The 22135-nt window shown below is 38.3% G+C and overlaps 1 protein-coding gene across 1 annotated transcript in view; it reads right to left on the minus strand.

Moving 5' to 3' along the window:
- Positions 1–22135, minus strand: part of Cdh11 (cadherin 11) — a 105695-nt gene that overhangs the window by 1521 nt on the left and 82039 nt on the right. The window contains exons 9-12 of the mRNA XM_010612141.3: positions 18035–18171; positions 17002–17135; positions 16652–16769; positions 2151–2402 (exon numbers count right to left, since the gene is read on the minus strand). Coding sequence (XP_010610443.1) covers positions 2151–2402; positions 16652–16769; positions 17002–17135; positions 18035–18171 — 641 coding nt within the window. The remainder of the gene's footprint in view (positions 1–2150; positions 2403–16651; positions 16770–17001; positions 17136–18034; positions 18172–22135) is intronic.

Consider the following 22135-nt stretch of genomic DNA (forward strand, 5'->3'; position numbering starts at 1 on the left):
AACCCGGAAAAACAAAACCTACCTCCCCCTTTTTTTTTTTTTTTTTTTTTTTTTGTAAAATATTGCCATGCAAACATTATATACAGTGACTTGGCAGGCTGGGACTATTTCAAACTTTTCCCAAAGGAATCCCAATGTTTTTTGGAAATCATCTTCCTAAGAAATAGGAAGATTCTAAATGTGTTTCCTGCAGTTTCTTAAAAGGGTCTAATTCTGTCTTTTGCTTCTGCAAAGGAAGCTGGCTGCCTTTCTCACATTTAAGAATGAGGACCTTCAGAGAACTCCAGACCTACCTTCCTATAGGACTGAAATCTATGTCCTTCCTAGGGATCTGGGGAGCAGCATGAGCCCTGCTCTACAGTAAGAAATCTTAGCATATGTGTGGGTGGAGAGTACACTTATAAAAATCTCCAGAAGAAGAATCTTCTATTTATTTGATATTTTTAAAATTGAACCCCTGGATGAAGACACAATCCTACGTCTCTTCTGGGCAAGGTATTTTATTAGGCTTGAATAATCTAGGAGTAGCACAGTCATTTATAAGGAGAGGTCAGACAGTGCTTAACTCTTTATCACCCTGCTCTGGTCCTCCTCAAACCCTACCAAGAAGATTCCCTCACACACTCAGCAAGAGGGAAGGGAATACCTGTGGCTGCACTTGGAAGGTGGACTGCGAACCCTCTGGGTCTATAGGACTCTGAGATGCAGGGATGGCGGACAGCCTTCACCCTGGTCTTCACAGAGTCTCAGAATTCTGTGCTTTGTTCATCACTGAACTTTTATCCACAACACTATTTGTTCCTTTACACTTTCTTTGCCTCTCTTATCTTTCATTAGGGAAACATGTCCTGACTTCCTACCTAGACACCAGATAGGCGATAAGCACCTATCTTTGGATGCATCCACCTGTTCCTATCATCTTCACAGTATCCATCCATTCTGTGCTTTCTGTATTTATCATCCCCAGTATGCTTTTTTCAGGGTTCCTCATGCTTTGCTCATTCTGGCACACCCAGCCCCTCTTACAAGCTAGGAAACCATTCCTGTCTCTGAAATATATGGTATGTCTTCCAAGAAGTCTCTGCACCTCCTCAGGCAGAGTTCGGTACTTTCTGCTCTATGCCACTTCTATCCTTACTTTATGCCTCTATTATAGCACTTACCAGGGACCTCTGCTTATCTGTTCATGCATATCTTCCTTAATAGACAGTGGCCTCATCCAGCAGAGAAATCTCATGTAAGATTTTCTTTTTATGTCTCGGACTTAATATCAGGCTTAGTTCCCAGGCCTCCATAGCTAAGTTTGAAACTGAGCTCAACAGTTCTTTCCTGAGGAGTCAGTCCCTTCATTCATTTAATGGAGAATTACACATCTCGGTAAGAGCATGGTCAGCATCAGACACATTTGGGTTTGAATAGGGACTTGTCAATCACTACTCTGAGAAGTTGGGACAAATGATTGAACCTTCCCGAGATCCAACAGAGGGAGAGCTTCTGAGCCTCCACATATGGCTGTTACACAGAGTGAATCATGGGTTGGACCGAAGTGTCAAAGAAGGGAACCTAACTCAGCTGACAAGGGCAGGAAAATCTCTCCCGGGTCCACATAAACTGAGGCACACGTGGGTATTGTAGATGCTGATGTAGATGCTAAACTTCATCCAGCCCCTTGAGACCTGCCCACTCTCTCCGTAGTGTTACGATTATTCTTTCTGCCTCTTGCTAACCTATCTCCTGTGTCTCATGAGGCAAAACCTTCCCCATACACCTAGGATCTTTGCCTAATTTCCTCACCTGCAAACGTAACTCGGATGCCTTCCCAGCTCCCAAATGGCATCTTCCAACCTATGCTTTTGTAGTGTCTGGCAAAATGCTCTTCACAACCTTTCTTTTTTATCTTTATTAAATGTATTGGTACATATTAGGTACACGTCACAACCTTTCCTTCCCTCCACTTGCATGCTTGCTCAATTCCGTGCCACGTATGCTGTACTACGGACCTCACACAGGAGCAGGAGATTCTTACTTTGATTTGTTTTAAACCCCTTCCACAGTGCAGTGCATGGTCTTGGTAACCAGCCCATCACTGAGAAATACAGAACTCAAGTGTGCATATCTGACGGTCCTGGGAGACAGGAGAGAGCTCTTACCCAGAAGAATGATAATGCAGGCAAGAATGGCGATGAGCGCCCCCGTGCTCAGACCAGCGTTCAGGATGTACGCCTCGGCATTACAGGACAGCAGCACCCCATTCACGTCGCACCCACAGACTTTGATGGTGAGAGTGTTGGTGCTACTCATGGGCGGAATGCCTCCGTCGCTGATCACTATGGGCAGGAGGTATAAGTCCTGCTTCTGCCGACTGAACCCTCCACGACGGGCATACACTCCTGCTGTGTTATCTGTTGGAATAGGAGAGAGAAGGTGTGCTGTCAGATCAAGGCCATTGCAATCACAGTTGCATTCAGCTTGCCAGATTGGAGGGCACTCGTTTCACTGCAAAGGTTAACAACCAGAATTCTTCCCACTTGTTCTTTAATCCGAGTATCTAAGGAGGCCATAGTCATTTGGCGCGATAGCATCACGGAACAATCTGTCTGCATTTTGGAACAAAACTCTGATATTGCTCTTTTGCAGCTGGTGTGTACAGAATGCCTTCCCTGGCAAGTTAACCACAACATATCCTGCTTGGGTGGTCACCTCTCCATCAAATGCCATGGGAAAGCATGAGCTACTGCTGTGTACTCCACATAAGCAGAGCATATAATTAAATACTTAGGCAAGTGTGAAAACAAACGAAAAAGCTTGTTTTCCATACCTCTGCTTTTCTCCTGCTTCGTTCCAAGGATTTTGAAAGTTTGTTGTTGTTGTTTTTGTACCAGGGATCGAACTCATGACCTTACGCTTGTGAGGCAGGCTGCAGAATCACTGGGCTAAATCTCTAGTCCTTGCAAGTTTTTATTTATGACTTTTAAAAAGAAATTCCAAACCCAGCCTCAACCTTGCCTAAATAATTGACGCAGACATGAGTCAGTCTCAAAGGGAAATTTCTCCTTTAGAGAGGAAATGCGTTATAAACTCTGAAGCAGATTCATTGTTTCTATGAAATTCAAACATAGTCAACCACCCCCGTTCACCCCTGTTCAGCCCTTTCTGCTTAAAACATTTCTGCTTTTTCTTTGCCCAGGTAACACAGATCCACAAAGTGGGCCACCAACCATCCCACCTGCATTGGGACCTTGCCAGCCAGCCTCACATCCTGCCTCTTCTCACAAGAACTCAGCCCAGGATGGAGAATTATTTTTGAGTTTTCAAGCTTGCCTTGAGCTTTCATGTGCCTTTTTTCTTCACCCATTGCTCTCTTGACCCTCAAAGCTCTTCGTCTTATCATGTAAGTAAAACTTCTCAAAGCTTGATGTTGAATTCCAAAGTTATATCCTCTAGGAGGCCTCCCTAGACCTCTTCATCAGCCCTCTCTCTGTGATCCCGCATGCAGTGTATTGATAGAGAAATAGGGATCCTTTTCACTCCTCTGTCATGATTCGTTGACATAACCACTCTGACCTCACTAAGTCTGTGAACTTCCAGAGAACAGGGGATTTTATCTGATTCATCTCCGGCTCTCCAGTGCCAGGTACACAGCAGACATTCAATAAATATTTGTTGGACAAATGGTGGAACTGTACTCTGGGAAAAGTTTAACTAAAATTCCAGATGTTTGGTTTTCATGTATTTCTCAATCACTTGTAAGATTTACCTCCAAAATGCTTCCTCATATTTGATTACCAGCCCCAGATACCTTTTCCAATAAATATTTTCTGTAGGCAAAGTACTGATATTATAAAATAGTAGACATTTTACTATGCTCCATCAAAATGTACACACACACACACACACACACACACACACACACACACACACAGATCCTCTTATATGGCTTTTCTGTTTGCGGGATAAAAAGGCAGTAACTTAACCAGGCTTTCTGGGAGTCTAAAGCAGCAGGATAACAATGTTGAGCCCAACCTGGGCAACCTGATGACTTGGTGAGACCCTGTCTTTATATAAAGAATAAAAAATGGATTGGGGATACAGCTTAGTGCAAAGGCTCTGGTTTTAATCCTCAGCACCACCACCAACAAAAACATAAAAGAAGCAGTGGTTCATAGCAACATGAATGCCTGGACAGACATCATGGCCCAGTAACTGCCAGGCTTTAAAAAGGTTCAGGAACATAAATTCATTGCTGTTAGAGGAAATGATGTCTTCTACTCTCAAAATTAAATTTGTATATTTTAGGTTAAAGTAAGTCAAATGTACTCTCTGTGAGATCATAAAAGGCAGATTCAGTCTCATTTAAGGGTGAGCAGACCTTCTGGGCAGCGCAGAAGGTACCGTGTGTATTCACTGGCTTTGGCAGGTCTTCCAAAGACAGATCTGCAACTCTTCACTGTCTGCATCTCAACTGACATAAGGCAAAACAGCTATCCCTCATTTCTATATTTTCCAAGTTCTATACGGTTGTAATACTTTTCTCTAATTGCTGGAGGAAAAGGCAAACTTGTCAAATGAAAATTGGTCTCCTCTCTCTTCTTTACAGTTCTAGATGAATCAATAGTCCACTGTCCTATATTAGCAGTTGTTGCAAACTATAATAAATATTTCAAAATATAAGTCCATTGTCTTTTCTATTTTCCTGTGTTTAAGTAAGATTTTCATAAAGCATAAGTAGCAATATCTACTCAAGTTTGATGACCTGAAATGTCACTAATGGCATCACAAATGAAAATAACTATTGAACACTGTAGAAGAGAAGAAAATTAATTAAATTGCCAGATCAAATATAACTCTGATATGAGCAACATCCCCAGATTATTTACTTAGATTTTCATTGGGTATTACTCTGTTAGTGTGGTGTCACAGATAAAAAGAACAGAAATAGAGTAGTTTTGTTTTTATACACTTGTGGAAATTGTGATTTAAAATCTATACTCCAATGAGCCAGCCATACCCGACTGCACGTTTAGATCACAGCAGGCCGGCTCGTACATGAAGGTAATTGAAACTCACACATTAATGAAATACACAGGCCTGAGCACGACACCAGCATGTGAATTCAAGATGTTTTTATGTTCTGAACAGCTGAGTCTTCTCAGACACACTGTAACTACTACATAAAAGCTCACCAGAGAACCCATCTGACTGAACTATTTATAATCTCTGATCAGGAGAATCTCACAAACTTCTTTAAAAATCCCTTCTAGCAAAACATGTTTTGCATACAGATATTAAGGTCAACTGAAGATCTGGGAAAGAAATAGATTGAGGGTCTCTTGTAGAAATAATAATTGGTTGTTTCAGGATGAATACTCTTTTTCCCATCTAGAGCCTCCCTTTCTTATCTTTGAGAGAAGGAGACCAGATTATAACAAGTGTTTTTCACAGACTGGCTACTGGAACTAAGTCATAAAAGAGTCAGTGATTATCCTCTGTGCTATGCTTGTAGAGGGCCCTTGGAATCCTTCCACCAGAAAGTTTAATAACCACTGTTAGAGTCTCCAGGGCTAGGGACCCAATGAAAGGCGAATGAGGTAGGTACTCTTATCTAACAGTCTGTTTTGACACTTAGATGACTTAGGTTGCTTGATACAATAAAACATTTCCTTCTATATCTAAAATTCCCGATCACCAATGGAGTGGGAGCTTCTTCCAAGAGGAGCATTCCTTACACAAATGTGGTTGTACACACCTGTAATTCCAGCCTTCTGGGAGGCTAAGGTAGGAAAATCAAAGTTCAAGACCAGCCTGTGTAATTTAAAGATGTAGTAAGACACTGTTCCAAAGTGAAAATATATATTGGATATGTAGCTCAGTGCGGAAGGCCTTGGGCTCAATTCTTAGCACTGAGAAAGGATTGGGGGGAGGGGTATTCTTGATGATTCAGCATCATGGCCCGCAGTGGTCTTTCTTGTGATCCACGCTGAATGCTGATGATACAACAGTCACCATGATCAGAAACATGTAAAAGTCAAATACAGACACAAATGAAAGAAGAAAAGCTAAATAGCAATAAAATCTCTTTCCTTGAAACAAGTCTTGCATCTTAAATTAAACTATGGTTTCTTTTTCATGTACGTTATGGTAACCAACCAGTGACTCTTAGACAAGGTACCCTTCCATTGGATATTTGCAAGACTCGGGTTTATGGGTGACCCAACAAAAGGAGAGGATCAGTGAGGATGCACTTTCAGAGAAGTGAGAGATTGGCTCCATGGTTAATAAAATGAGCCAGAAGGTAATAAGAGAAAGAAAACAAATAGGAGAAAATGGAACAATGGAAATAAAGTGTTTGTAAATGGGGAGGGGAAGAGGGGGTGAAGGGAGGGCAGGGACAAGGGGAAAAAATGAGAACCAAGACCTATCATTTAAAGGTAATGAATGTAATGGTACTGTATACCTAAAATCTACCAATAAACTCAATGAGGAAAAAATAAATAAATAAATAAAAATTTCCTTCCAGAGATTTCTTAGACCCTTTTCCTACCTATATAAAGGTTCTAACAAGCAAACCATCCAGTCTTGAGGGTCCAAAGGAGCAATATTTGCATTTTGACTCTTCTACTCTTAATGGCCTGATCTTAGATCTATTAAGTAAATATCTGGAGTTTCTTAGTTGCAATCTAGAGTACTAATATTTCTAGGGTTGAATTTATTTCCATTCATGAAGGTATATAGCACAGTGCCAGCTTGTTGGAGAGGCTCAGCAAATATTAATTCTTTTCTGGAAGCCATCCTCTTTGAGCAGTAGACTAATGAGGAAGAAAAACTTACTGGCAAAGAGAGGAAAGTGAATTCTTGGAAATGTCATCACAGCTTTGAATGCAATTGCTTACACAGAAGGGTTCATCATCCAGAGGTAAGAAACTAGTTCACACTTCTCAGTCTTGGTCAACATGTTTCCCAAGATAAGAAAATGTTTTTCAAGCATCTTGGTTTTTCATCTTGATATCCAGTGTTCTCATCCCTGGACACAGACATGTAACAGGTTCCAATTTTTTCCCACTGTGGCAAAAACTTGAGAAAGGTGCCATTAATTACTAGGGTATGTCACGCACAAACTAGTATTTCTATTAGTGGAAAAATAATTCAGGTTTCAGACTTTTATGTCTGAAACCTGAACTTCTAATCATATGCTAGTTTTTCCTGTGCATTTTTTCATTAGGAAAACGAAAGACAACAGTGCCTGATAATGATGGTCTCCATGGCACCAGTTTCAGAATGCAAGTATAAGCATTCTGATGATGATGCAGCCCAAGGACAGGATACATAAAATTTGACATTAAAAGTGAAAACTATGATGGAGGAGCTGCCTTTGATAGTTGAGCTGCACTAGTGTCAAGGTTGCATTAGTAAAAAAATAAATAAATAAAATCAGCAGAGCAGAGTGGGCAGTACACAGGCCTATCTTAAGATCTGGAAGAGAAACAGAAAGCAAGATTACTCTCCTGTCCTTATTATGGTGATAGAAAGGCCTAAGCTGAGGGAATCATTCACCCCAACTGATTCCCCGACCCTCTTAGGACACTGACACTTTTCCTCGACACTGCTTTTCCTCTGTGCATCTCTCTGGAGAAGGTGTAGAGGGTACTGCCTCACCTGGTCCAAAACCTTTTAACCTGAGATAAAGACATCAGGTGGATTTTGTTGGAGGTTCCTATTTAAAGACTAACAGAAACTGAAAAACTGAGGCCAACCCTTCATCCCAGGGAAATGTTTTGTTCAGTTTTGAGACAAATCCACCTACACTGCTTTTGTTGCACTAACCTCAGAAACAAAATAGATCCATCTAATGCCAAAAATAGCCCCCAAAACAAAAATTTCCCACACATCCGAACACCATCACTATCACAATAATCATTTGTTTGCCTTCCTCTCGGCCCACTGTACACTCCCTAGGAATATGGCGATACTCTCTAAAGACAAGAACATATACATACATACACACGTGCACTCATGTATGTATAGATGAAATATATACATATTTATGTGCATGTGTCCCCAAAAATCTCAGTGAAGATCGATGCTGTAGTTGTTTCAGTAGAATATGTACTATATAATTACCAAAGACATCACTTAAATAACTGATTATTAAATTTCTTTTTTACTGGGTTAAATTTGTAAATTTTGAAAAAAATAAATTTACATTTTTGGAAGTCCTTCATTGCTTGGCATCTTTGAGCTGAAGGACTGAAATATCAGAAATTTCAAATAAGATTTTTAAAGTTTGTAGCCTGTACTCTTGATGATGTTACTAGTGTTCAAAGATCAATGTTTCGTCTGCGCTGAACTCAAAGTGAGCAATAGTGCCTATATCTTAATTGCAGATCTCGGTCCTGATGAATACTTTCCTCTCATCATTATTATTACTATTATTTAGATTGAGTTAGAGTCAACTGAGCAATAAGCTTCTAACACTAACATGCTGTTTTCACACTTTATCTCAGAGAATTTTTCAAAGTAGGTGCAGAAAATACAATATCCCTTATTGCGTAGGAAAGAAGACTAAGAAAGAAAGGCATTGATTTTCACCGCAACAGGTAAAATATAAACAGAACTAGGATCCAACTTTTCCCGGAATTCTAATAACATTGAAAATTATTGTGGTTTGTGTCTAGATGTCCCCCCAAAGCCACATGTGTTCACATGTAGGACTTTTCAGAAGTGGCTGGATCCAAAGTGTGTGATGCTGGGATTAAGTGTATGATACTTGGATCAAGGATGTGTGATTAATATATTGGTCCACTGATTGAATTAGCATAGTTCTGGGTATGGATAATGGGAAGACCCATCCTGGTCATAAGTGCTACCTACCCAAAGGGTGTGTCACCTGAACAGGATATAAGGGATAGAAACAGGCTTTGGTCACCACTGGCTGCTTGCTTCCTCACTACTTTATGGCTTTGCTGTTTTCCTGACTGTTGCCCAAAACTCTGTTTCTCCTCTGCGCTGTCCCTCTGCCATGCCACCCTGCCTTGAAGCCTGCCAGCTATGAACTAGAACCTCTACAAACTGTGAGCTAAATAAAACTTTCTTCTTTTTACTTTGGGTGTCCAGTATTTAGTTTCAGCAACCAGAAAAGTAATTAAGATACAAGTCAAGTAAGCTAGCTCCTTTTTATTAAGTTTTGTCACTGTGGTTGGTTAACTAGATAGACTTCATCATAGTTTACAGTAAAGCCAGATAGACTTGGTTCTAGATAAAGGAACACTTCTTTGAAGTCTAATAATTTTGTGAAATAGAGACTCATAAAGAACCAAGGGCTCACTTAAAATCTCTATTCCAATAGCATTTTTTAGAAAGATATAAACAACCTTCAAAACAATGTGCAAAATGCAAAGCCAAATCTATTATTTTTCTAATATTTTGAGGTGAAATTAATGTGACAATAAAGTGAATTCTATGAGCTGGGCCTTGAAATACCAAAGGGAAAATATCTTTTGACCCAAGACTCTGATACATATAATCTCTTCCAGTCAAATCAAAAAGTTACACACTACTCTGCTGGAAAAGGAATGATTTTTGTGGCATTTGCAAAATAAGAAATATAATAAAATTATATCATAAGACTAACTTTCTTTGTGCACACACGAGGTGCACAAAGTCTAAGTGTGAACTGTATCAGAGTGTGAACTGTGTTAGCAATGACAGAATTTTCATTGTTATGCTTTATCATTCTTTACAATAACTATCCCTTGACTTTGTTTCAAAATATTTTTTCCTTGGCAGCAGGTTCTCTCTCTCTCTCTCTCTCTCTCTCTCTCTCTCTCTCTCTCTCTCTCTCTCTCCTCTTCTCTATCTCTCTCTCTCTCTCTCTCTCCCTCTCTCTCTCTCTCCCTCCCTCTCTCTCCCTCTCCCTCCCTCTCCCTCTCTTTCTATTTTTCTCTCCCTCTCAGAGCCTCTCTCTCCCTCCCTGCCTTCTGTCTCTGTTTCTCTTTGTCTTTGTCTCTGTCTTTCTGTCTCTCAAAATGAAGAGAAGAACATACTACACAAAGTAGTTGATTAACATACATACATACATACAAGGACCAGAAATTCAGTGAGATAAGAGACATTTGATGACTTTAAGGGAGTTAGTTCAATCAGTTTCCAGAGGGAATTTTGAAAGAAAGATATATCTGATCCTCTAAGATCTGTTTTATTTTTTGTTGGGTGAGGAGGGAGTGGGTCTCAGGCAACTATTTTCTACATGGAAAAAAAAACTGCAGCAATAAATATCAGGCAGGAAAGGAACATAATTATTTACATAAGTGAAAATGGCAGGGCATTAAAAGACATCTGCCATTTTGGTCTGCCAACAGAGCATTTTCCACTTTGGAACAATTAAGGGGGAAGAATCTGTCCCACAAAAACCTGTTTGGCTGTGTGCAAATTGGAGAAGTGGAAAATCAGAAGCATGTTTGGATGTTCTTTGGTGCTGCAGAAATGTTCATAATTTATTTTTTTAAAGTATAAAGAAACAAAAGGATTATCTGTCTTGACTATCTTACTCAGCCAGCCCTACATTCTATGCAAACATTTCTTATTTGGTTGTTGTTTCTGCTTTTGTTTTAAGAATATAAACTTAACTCTAAATGTATCAGAGCTCATTTGATCTGCAACTTCACTCATCTTGGATTTTATTTGCAAAATAACAGATCTGCAGACCCTGTCTTTTTGGCTCCAACAGTTAGGTGTCCAATATAACTTTGTGGGAAAATAAACAAACAAAAAAATGAATAAATGGGTAGAAGGAGTCGAATGAAGAAGCACTGACTCCTTTAAAATACTTTTTCACCAAAAGATTACCTGTCTTTTTCAGCCTGAAGCTTGCCTCCCAGCACAATCATTTTTCTCTTGTAATAACTAGTCCCTGAAAAGTTAAGAATACTACGTATTATGAAGTATGTTTCCATTCATTCTTTCACTTTTTAGTTCACGTATTCAGCCAGTCTATGTTGCTTAAGTGTTGAAATACTGCCCTCTCCCAGCTCATACTCTGTGGTGAGATGAAGAATGCCATGCGTGATTACAATGCAAGGTAGTGAGAAAAACAGCGGAGGTAACATTGTGGTCCAGAAACACAGAAAGCATTCGCGATGGCCTGAGGTGTCTGCAAAGCTTTACCTAAACGTCATCTTTACTTAGAGGACAAATATGTGGAAGAACACATTTCAGGCAGAGCAAAACCATGGATACGATACACTTGAGGAAGAAGGCACCACTTCAGGGTTCTGAAACTTAAGGTTTAAATTAGGGAGAAACATGAGATGATGGAGCCCAAGGCCCATGGAGTAGATAATGGAATGTCTTGCTCCCTGAGCTCTGAAGTCGCAGTAAATTCCGTAAGAGAAGAAGAGCCAGAGGAGAATTTTTAAAAGAAAAGGCAACATCATAAGGCATGTTTATTCATGAAGCAGAGCTAAGACTGGAGTCGGATGAAGCTATCTGGAGATAAGCACGTAGTCAAAGCTCCTCTGTAGGTAATTCTTTAACAGCCACTCACTCCAGCTTGGATCATGAGTGCATACCAAGGGCCCATGGAATAAAGTCTTGGCACTATGGAGAATGGAGAACCTTTCAGATGTGGGGTCTAGTGGGAGCGAGTCAGGTTATGTGGGTGTGTTCTGAAGGGAATTGAAGGGTATTCATCTCTCCTCTTTTTTCTTATCTGAGACCATGAAAAGAGCAGCTTTGCTTGACCATATGCTCTCCAACCTCAATGTCTACCTTATCACAGCCCCAGTGCAGCAGGTCAGCTAACCATAAACTGAAACCTCCAAAACTGTGAGCCAAAATGAACCCTTCCTTTTAAAAGAGTTGATTACCTCAGGTATTTTGTTACAGTATCAGAAAGGTGGATAACAAACAACTGTCAATATTAGGTATGCTTTCGCAAGATAACTGATTTTCCTCGATGTGCTTTTGAAAATTTCCTAATGTCAGAGATTGTGTATTGATCACTGCTAAATTTCCACTCTTAGAACACTTCTTGGAAGACAGAACAAGAGAACAGAACCATCCTGATCTTTGTTTTTCCCCTCCCTGCCCTAAGCTGGGTCTCACAAAGCTTCAATCTAGAGAAGTCTTCTCATCCCTGCCAGCCTGGTCAGTGGTCAGCAAATTGAAAGAGACCCGACAGTAGAGTATAAATGTGAGTTAAGTATAAGGAAGGATAATAGGGAGTATGGATATGATCAATGTATGTTATATAGGTGTATGAAATGGTTTTAACTTTTAAAATGTTAGGTAAAATGTCTTAGTTGTACTTGTTCGTGGTTTACCTTTGTATTTAAACCAAAAAGGAAAGTAAACCTTAAAATTACTGTCAAAAAAGTAAGGCGATAGCATAGAGCCAGAGTTCAGGGAGATAATTAGAAAGAATTCAAATTGATATATTGATGCAAAAAATTAATATCATACTTTCAATGGGAAAAGAATGAACCTATACTTAACAATTGAAACTTTTAGACAAAGAAATATATGCAAACAAAAAGAACTGAATGGTATTAAAAAAAATAGCAGTGATTATTTTTTGGTAATATATTTTGAGTTAATTCTAAATCTTATTTCTGCTTGTTTGTGTTTTCTATTTTTACTATAAGGGATATGTATTAATTATACAACAGGAGAAAATTATAAAATTCTTGCAAGAATATTTTACTATAATGACTGTGGCTATGATTAAACTGGAAATTGAAGTAGTTTGTCCTTTTCTGTTTACACTTTCCCTGGAATCTTAGGTTGATGAACTGAATTACAGAATTTTCCTTTCAGATGATTGCTATATTTGTGTATGAGGTAAACAAAGACCATTTGAAAAGAAATAAAAAACAAAACAAAAACATGAGCTTTATGTTCATTTCACAACATGTGACACACACCAGCTAGGGCCTTTCAAACACCCAAACCAAATTTAATTTCTTAACTTGTTTGTAATGTGACTTTGAAAAAGTCACTGACCATTCTGATGTGCCCCATTCTTGCTTCCTTTGAAATTCAAGTTAAAATATACAACATATTCTCCTATGGGGATGTTTCAAAAACTGAGTGAAAGAGAGGCTCTTAAAAGTTTTTGTTGGTATTATTGCATTTAAGCCAATAAAGAACTGGAAAGACGAGAGGGATTAATCTCAGTCTTTTTGGTTTGCTTTTTTTTTTTCTCCTCTTATACTTTTCTTATCCATTACACATTTCTTGTATTTTTAGAGCTGTTGGAAGCATCTTAAATCCTGGGTGGATTATCTCTACATCTGCCCAAATAGCATCATTCTCGACATTAATAGATGGACTCAAATATCGAAGACTCGTTCAGTGTTCTGCTTTCTCGCAGCCTGCTGAGTTGGCTTTGAAGCTCAAACTGTAGTATAGAACAAGATAAAATGAAAAATAAAAGAACTCTGTGTATTAAAATGGCTTTTCCTCTTATATTTCTGAAGACTCCAAATGCTTGTGCCAAGTTTAGGCAAGCACAATATAGATTATTTACATGGCATAATGGAAGTAAACACTCAAGAAGAAAGTAACTTGATGCTTTTACTCAGCATGATATAAACCATTATCTCATGTTTTCTATGGAAAACAGTCTCAGCTGAGAAATTTGGTAACTCAGTAGGCTATTAATAGGATGTGGAATGTGATTACTCCTTTTGGATTACCTCAATATGTAATTACTTTTAGGAGCTAGTAGAAAGAAACTATTAAATGATAATTATAGGACTGTGTTTGTTTGAAGGTTTTGTAATACTCTAAACATGGGAGTTTTCATTAACTGTTTGCCATAGTTAATAAAGTAAATTTTCTTAAAAAGTAGCAATTCTCTGTAAAACTGTTAGCTCAATAGTATGGTTAATCTCTTACAGAAATGGTAGAGGAGATGGTTTGTGTAGACAGTTACGTTAACCATGTTGATATAATCTCCATGAAAATATAGATGGTATCCAAGAAGTACTGGTATAAAGCAACCCCTTCACAACAATATGATTTAGTGTAGTGTTTATAATGATAACAGTAACCAAACTGATACACATATAAAAAGGACAAGGAAGGTGGTGCAGAGGAATTAGGCACAGGGAGAAAAGCCTGGAAGAGCTGGCTGTATGCGAAAGGAGTTCCACGATACCAGGGATCTTAGCTGGAACTGACACAAGAATTAGATGTCCAAAATAAGCTGGGGACAACATCAACGCACATATAAAAGTTGGACCACAGGTATTTCAGAAAACAGCCTGGGCAGTGAGACACTGTCTTGATTAATTAATTAGAATTATGTTTCACAAAAAGTTAGTGGCACAACAAGCATTTAGAATCACCAGATTTTTCTGGATATCTCAGCAATTTTCCTCATTATTGACAAACGTGAAGACACTATGAAATACGTTGTAAGAAGTATTTATCAGAAAACTGACACAAACCTATGCTGGAAAAATAGAGCAATCTGCCAACTCTGGGTAGAGCCAAAAACTAATTTGGGATGACAGAAATTCTACAAGTGGAAGCAAGGACTTTTATGAACCCAAATATACAAGTATTTTAGAAAGCCTCATGAAAACTCTGTTCATAGCACCTTGTTCGGTTCAGATCATTACACACTCATTAAATGCTGAACACATGCTGGAGTCTCCCCACCTTGGGAAAACACATCATTACCAAAGAAAATTCCTCTACTACATCTGTGTGCCTCCCAAAGTGTGTGTGTGGGTGGGTGCATACTTCCATCCAGCTTAGTGCTCAGCAGAATCATCACTTTAAAGGGCTTGCTTGCATCCTTGTTCACATTAACCAAGCCAACAAGTAAAAGAAGACTCTTACCTTGAGCATGAAATTAAAGAATGATGAATAACATTTCTGTCTGAAAATGATGGAAATAATTTACAAAGCATCTCATGGGTTATTCTCCAGTGATACTTTTAAAACACATGCTTCTCTATATGTAACTCCCCACTTTGGCTCTTAAGAGCGAGTTCACTGTGGGAAGCAAGGCATCTAGAGAGAAAAGTCTCTGTTATAAAACCTAGAGCATTTTTAGTGTCTCATTCAGTATAGGCTTGATTTATAAGGCCCACAATTAAAAGCTCAAATTAGTTCAAGAAGTAAAAAAAAAAAAGCGTGTCGAATCACATTCTTTCAAAATCCAAGTCACATAGGCAGCACTTCTTTGCTTTAATCAGTATGACAGTAAAGCGACAATAGCATAGACACTGAGTGCCTGGGTTTAAAACTCAGATCTAATTTCCGTTTTGCTGATTGAGTTTGGGCAACTTACTCAACAATTGTCATGATTTTCTCATCTGTAACGTGGGAATACTAATAAATAATAACACTTAACTCTGGTGTTAAGAGAAGTGAGCAGAATAGGGAAGGGTTTTTAGCGTGGTGCTTAGAACAAAGCCATCAGCATAATGTTATTAATGACAGTGATAACAATGAGGGGAGAAAGTAATAATATTCACTATTCTAAAAATCTTTCTCAGTCACAGGGCATTTGGGGCATTTGGAGTTAAAGAAAACTTCTATATTCAGAACTGCTACCTGTTACTCCTACGCTAAACAATGTCAGTGCCTCTCTTCCTTCACAGACCAGCACAGTCCCAGGTTTCCATTAAGAAGAAATACTCTGATCAAAACAGAGTGGCTGAGAGGTCAAAAGTATATTTTTCCAAGTTTTAGCTATTACAAAATTGTATAACTGATAATGTGAAATAGGAAGAAAAGGGCTAAAGGTGTAGGGGAAGTGGGAAGGGTAGGGGAAAGGAAATAAGAGACAAGAAAAACTGCGAGGAATGGAAAAAATGGAAGCAAAGCCTTTGTAAATAGGGGAAGGTGGAGGGGGTTAAGGGAGGCAGGGGTATGGGGAAAAAAATGAGAACCAAGACCTGTCATGTAAAGGTACGAGATCCCAGTGATGAATGTAACTGTACTGTATACCTAAAATGTACCGATAAACTCAATAAGATTTTTTTTTAAGTCTATTTTTTTCTCCCAGGCCCTGCCATGAACTTTGTGCACGGGCTGTACATTTTGGACCTGACCACAATGTCATCTACTTTTAATAACCTACAAATCTACCACCTATTTGACTGACAAAATGAGATGCAGAAGTCATATTACATTTTATCCTTTTTCCAGTGGATAAACGGAGCTGCGTTTCATGCTCTTCACTGTTAGGTGTGCAGCCACACTCCATTATAACTGCTTCAGAGAGGAAGGCCTGTGCTTGAAAGATTATACTGCCATACAAAGTTGAACTAATCTCTTTTAATACTTTACTTGGTATCAATATTCATAAAGCCATGCTACCCCCCAAGGGTTTATCAACCTCTTAAAAAAAGATAAATGGAGTTGTTTGCATATTGACCCTGTAAGCTTCCCCACTTGGCATTCCCACTGTTTCATGAATATCAAAACCAATAAAAAAGGAACATAAAATTAGATTCACTTGTTCGTATGCATCAAATGAACCCATGAGTCAAAATAGAGGTGGCATTATTATTTCTTGTTTGTGTTTCAATGGCAAGGCATTATTAAGATTAGTGAAAATATTTGTGATGTGCAATAGAAAAGCCATTTGTTTTCCATTTCTACTTCTCTGAATGAATAGGAACCTGGGTATACAAACCTCTATTGTCTCTGACTGTGAAATTTGGATTGTGAATGATTTCAGGGGGTAGGCTGAAGATAAATCTTGGTCCATTGGCTGTGTCATCCTTGTCGTCTGCACTAATTGTAACAATTGGCTGAAAGAGAAAGGTGATCTGTAATAAATCATCATGACATTGGCACATCATTTATTCAAAAATTCCTGGATAACTAAAAAGCTAAGTTTTAATGAGAGAATATAGCTTCAGAGCAAAACTAGGGCTCTGAAGCCTCCTTGGACAGCAGGGAGGTACCTCCTCACCCGATGTTTTCACAAACAAACTCTACTTCCCAATGCCTTGCTCATAGCCAGGGAGAGAGTAGCATTACCTGGTTGGAAAGTGGTTTGGTCTGATCACTCTCACAGATGAAGCCTTCATAGGGGGCAGCAAACTTGGGAGCATTATCATTCACATCAAGCACTCTAATGGCCACTGGGACTTTGGCTTCCTGATGTTGGTTGTCTGGGACGAGAGAAGGCAGACAGTAAACAAACTCTAGGTAGCAACTATTCAACCAGTTCACTCTTGGGAAAAACCAGCTCAACAACTAATTTGAGTAGTTCATGGAAAGGCATTGTTGGCACAAAATCCATCTAGGAGCCAAACGTGTTAAATTTAGTGCAAGGAGGGTGACAGGAATAAGTGTCAACCAGAGCAGGAAGAATTAAACCACTTCTGCTGATGTTGATGTGGATCTTTAATTTTAAAGGCTAATAACAGAGCCTGGACTCTCCAGACCCCAGTCTATCATAGTGGTTCTCAAAATGTGACCCTTAGAGTAGCATCAAAACCATCTGGGAATGTGTTGAACATACAATGCTTAGAGTACATGCCAGATCTACTGAATCAGAGGCAGGCCAGGGACTTAGCTCAGTGGTGCTACTGCCTGCCTCGAAAGCATAAGGTCCCGAGTTTGATCCCCAGTACCCCCCACAAAAAGTACTGAATCACAGGCACCAGGGATAGGATGCAGAGACATTTGTTATGAGAAGCAGCATATCACATATATGGAGGACTTCATGCATGATTAAGTTCGAGAACTACTGTCCTATTGGTAAATAAAAATCTGCAAGTCTCAGCTGTGAAGCTTCTGCTTTGGTTTTCCCAGGATGATCATGCATTTTAAACTGCTGAGGACTATCAGCTGTCTTGTCATATCTGTACTGAATTCTGCCAAAGAAAATGAAAACATCTCTATTTGCCTATATATTCTTAATATCTGAAAATAAACTTTAAAGACTAAAAAAACCTTCAAGACTTAACAAAGCCTTTTTCAGCTATTTTGTTTCCTAGAATATATGGAGAATCTGAAGGATTAATATTTAATAAAGTAAAATCAAAACCCTTAGGAGAATACTTACGGATTTCTGCTGCAATCACAGAGATGTTGAGCCAGGGAGTTTCTTCTCTATCTAGGGGTTTCGTGGTTTTAATAAAACCATCCTCTGAATTAATACGGAAAAACCTGTCGAGGTCAGTATGACGATCAATTGAATACCTAAGCAGAATGCAAATGAGACAATTAGACCAAGATATTCAGAGTAGCTTAATAGCAGAGTATTTTCTCTGTGTTACAGTTAAAGCAACTTTTTCCACGAATCACAGAAGCTCAGTTTTCTTTTTAATCAAATTTACTTTTCAAACTTTCCACATGAATCTTTTATAGGAATCATTTTGCAACATTGGAATACTGCATTCAGTACAATGAATGACAAAACTACTTAGCATATTTGATTGAGAAGTATAATAATGTGTTGCATATTTCTCCATATTTACTACAATCACCCGCATCTGAATATTTATGAAATTGCATTTGGGAAGTGAGTTTGCCTTGCTCCCAAACTACTCACAAAGTCACAAATGTATTAAAGCTTTGCCAAATTTTTGCATATGAAATATTAAATAGTTTCAAGCTTATCTAAATTCATCATCAAAGATTATTTATAAGCCTAAAATTCAGTTTTCTCTCTATTTAAAGAAAAATGTTAGCTTCATTTTCAGTGAGTCTCTTTAGCTTGTTTAGCTATATTTACACTCAAGTACCCTGACTCTGAATTCCAGTGACAATACCCAGGCAGGCCTGGCCCTGTACCTGTGGGGCATTCTCAGACCTTGATGATTGCAGACAGTGCCTAAAAACATAGCTGGAATGATGTAACTATTCCTGTCTATTAGAAATTTTATCTTTTTTTCTGACAAAAGACAGAAGAGTTTCTAAATATTATTGGGTTGTCTTTATGGCAAGGTTAAGTGGGAGATGGGAAAGGCAGAGAAGTGTAGCAAGGGAAATTAACTTGCCCAGAAACTTGGAGATGGTAGGTATTGCAGCTTTAATTTTAAAGGGTCTGTTGAACTACAAAGCCCTTTCACTATTCACTACACCGTACCATTCTCAAATAGAAAAGAAGAACAATAGGTTATGTTAATTGGGTAGAGTGTTGTGCTTCATGATTGGCTAGCTTCTTGCCCCTAGAGGTCTTAACTGGGTTTTCTTAAAAGAGAATATTTATGTATTACAGAAGTCATATGGTTTGATCATTGATGATTAAAGTTAAAGATTACTAGAAAATGCCATGGCTATCAGAGGATTTACTCTTCTCTATTATAAAAGTAAAATGGTCTCTTTAGTTTCTGGATGAGCCAGTGTTGGAGCTGATATCTTCCAATACTAAATAGCATTCTTTCCGGGAAAGAGAGACTACCCACTATGCATCACTGCACAGGTTAAAAAACAGGGGCTCTTCTACCATGACCTTTGACTTCACAGCCCCTTCACGGGAATTTAATGATGAGTCTCCTTCCCCACTGGTAAAACTAAACTTGGTCACACATCCCATAAGCATGAGGAAGGGCTCTAGCCCTCACCAGACAGCACTATGTGGAAAGATTTTAGACTTATTTTCTGCCACCAGGGAGTTTACTATGTAATTGCCATGACAACAACACGTTGTAGGAAACATTATAATAAGTCAAGATATTGTTTTATATAATTTAAGAGCCTGGGTGTTGATTTTGGAAAGTCCTAAGTACAATTTCATGTCCTACTACATATAAACTGAATGATATATTACTGGAAAATCCACCAATATCTTTGAACTGAGGTTTTATCTTTTAAACTGGAATTTTAATAGTATTATTATTACCTTATTAAGTTTCCTACAGTGTTGTTGTCTCAGCATGTTTCTCTTTTAAATTGGACTGTTAATAGTGTCCAGTTCTTATCTTTAAGAATTATATGAAATTATAGATGTATAATATACATCCTCATATTTCACTGGAAAAAGCACAATCAGCAACAGTTGCTATTATTTTTGTTGCTTCTGGTGCTCTTACTGAGGACAGATCACATAAGGTCTAAGATATCAGAAGGTGACCTTCAGCCAGTGAGAAATCCTAAAGGGCTCTTGAACATAGAAGTAAATAAATAATATTCAACTATCTCAATAATTAATAAGGTAAGTTAAGGAAGATGATCTGTGCAACAGAGAGTGAGAATATAGTGGAGAGAACCTAAGGCTGTGATATAGTTTTTAAAGCATGAAGGTGACCAAGTTAGACTTTGGAGTGACAGAAAGAAGTATCAGTAGGACCTAGTGTATATTTTGATATTTGTAAGAGAATGAAAAAGTCCTAGATGGCTTCTAGCCTGAGTATCTGAAAGGGATATGTTAAGAGACATAAAAGGAAATTAATTTTATAGAAAAGAGAGGTTGAAATTCAACCAAAGGTTGCCTGCAGTGCTAAGACAGAAAAGATTCAAATCCGTGGTAGGCAGAATATAATTAGCTCTTTTTAATTTTTAAGTAGGTAACACTAAGTATGAGCTCAAAATATGTTTTGAATTAATGGGGGAGGTAGCTAAGGAAAAGCAACTTAGTAAAAATGCACAGCAGACACTATGATAACTACAGAATTAGAATCAGAAAGAAAAATCAGCCTAGAGGCGGAGAACATGGAGCATCAACTCAATTCACTCATAGCATGAGTGAAAACCCTGTGGGTTAGTGGACACAGAGAAAGGTCAAAGTCAAAAAGCTGAGCCTTAGGGAGCCCCCAGTGCCTGAACAGTGATCAAAGACACCAGGAACAGTGTTGTCTGAGGCATGAATAAGTAAGTGCACAGGAAGCTGAGAAAAGAGTCTTATTTCAGGGAGGAAATGCTAAAAAAAAAAAATGTGTCTAATGCTACAGATTCTGAGGGGAGAAAAAAAGATCTGCAAATTTCCAAATAGCTAAGAGTTTTTGTAATGCTATAAGGTCTTACCTATCTATATGCCCAATCTCACAAGTTCTCTTTAAGATGAAAAGAGACAATCAGGAAATTCATTATGAGGCTAACAAGTCCACTGAATAAAAAACTGGAATGTCCTTTCATAATTTGGCAATTTTAAAAACAGAAGCCAAAGTTGATGAGGTGGGAGGTTGGCTCAAGTTCAACACTGAGCATCTTGAATAATTATAGATACAGAAATTGCTTACATTTATAGAATAATACTTCTGAAAACATGACCCAAATAACCAAATACAGATGTGAATCCTTGGAGACAATGAGGTGCAGAGGGAATGAATAAGTTGTTCTCTGTGCTTTTATATCATTGCTCTTCTAAAATGTTGCACCTTGATATTTGAAGTCAAAGGTAACTCATTTAAAATTCACATCATGAACATTTTTTAAATTAGTCTGAAAGTGTTATAAGGATCCCTAGTCATTACTAATGTATCTTCTTGCACAGAAAGAGCACAGTAGTCAAACTTTCTAGGTAAATATCTCTTTTCATGGCCAACAGACAATTGTAAAAAGCTCAGAATGGACTCAGGTGAACCTAGACTAAAATCCAGCCACTAAGGCTTATTGTTTGACTTTAAGGAAGTCATATCATCCCTCTGAGTCATAGTATTCCTATCTATGGGCTCCTAGAGCAGTCACAAACTCAAAAGATATGCAAGAATACTAATTTAAATAATTCATAAAACATTATCTGGGTACTATGAAGATACTTTGAAAATGGTAAGTCTCTGTCTCTAGAAGGACAATGTTCAAAAATTCCCACACCGATAGGAATTGCTTCTACTATTGTATTCTTTGATGTACATGGATAAGCTTCATTGTCTATGGCAACTGATTTCATATTCATATCCCTTTACTGTTTGTAGCTGCTGCTTTGAGATAGATAAATAGATGGCAGTTGACCAAAAAATATATGCACACTTCAAAAAAAGAAAATAGTATGATGTTTTTTCAACAGATGGTGTTATCTGCATTTGTGAGACTTTAGATGACATAATATATTGCAGAAAAACCACTACACTGTGGGCCCTTAGAGAAGAAACTGAAAATGCATGTGCAGCAATCTCAAGAACCAAGGTTACTCAAGCAGCCATACTAATAATGGTCATTCCTTTGTTCACTCTCTTCTCCCTCTCTTTCTCTCTCTCTCTCTCTCTCTCTCTCTCTCTCTCTC

Source organism: Fukomys damarensis, unplaced genomic scaffold (genome assembly GCF_012274545.1).
Source record: "Fukomys damarensis isolate Sample0158 unplaced genomic scaffold, DMR_v1.0_HiC HiC_scaffold_32, whole genome shotgun sequence".
NCBI lineage: Eukaryota > Metazoa > Chordata > Mammalia > Rodentia > Bathyergidae > Fukomys > Fukomys damarensis.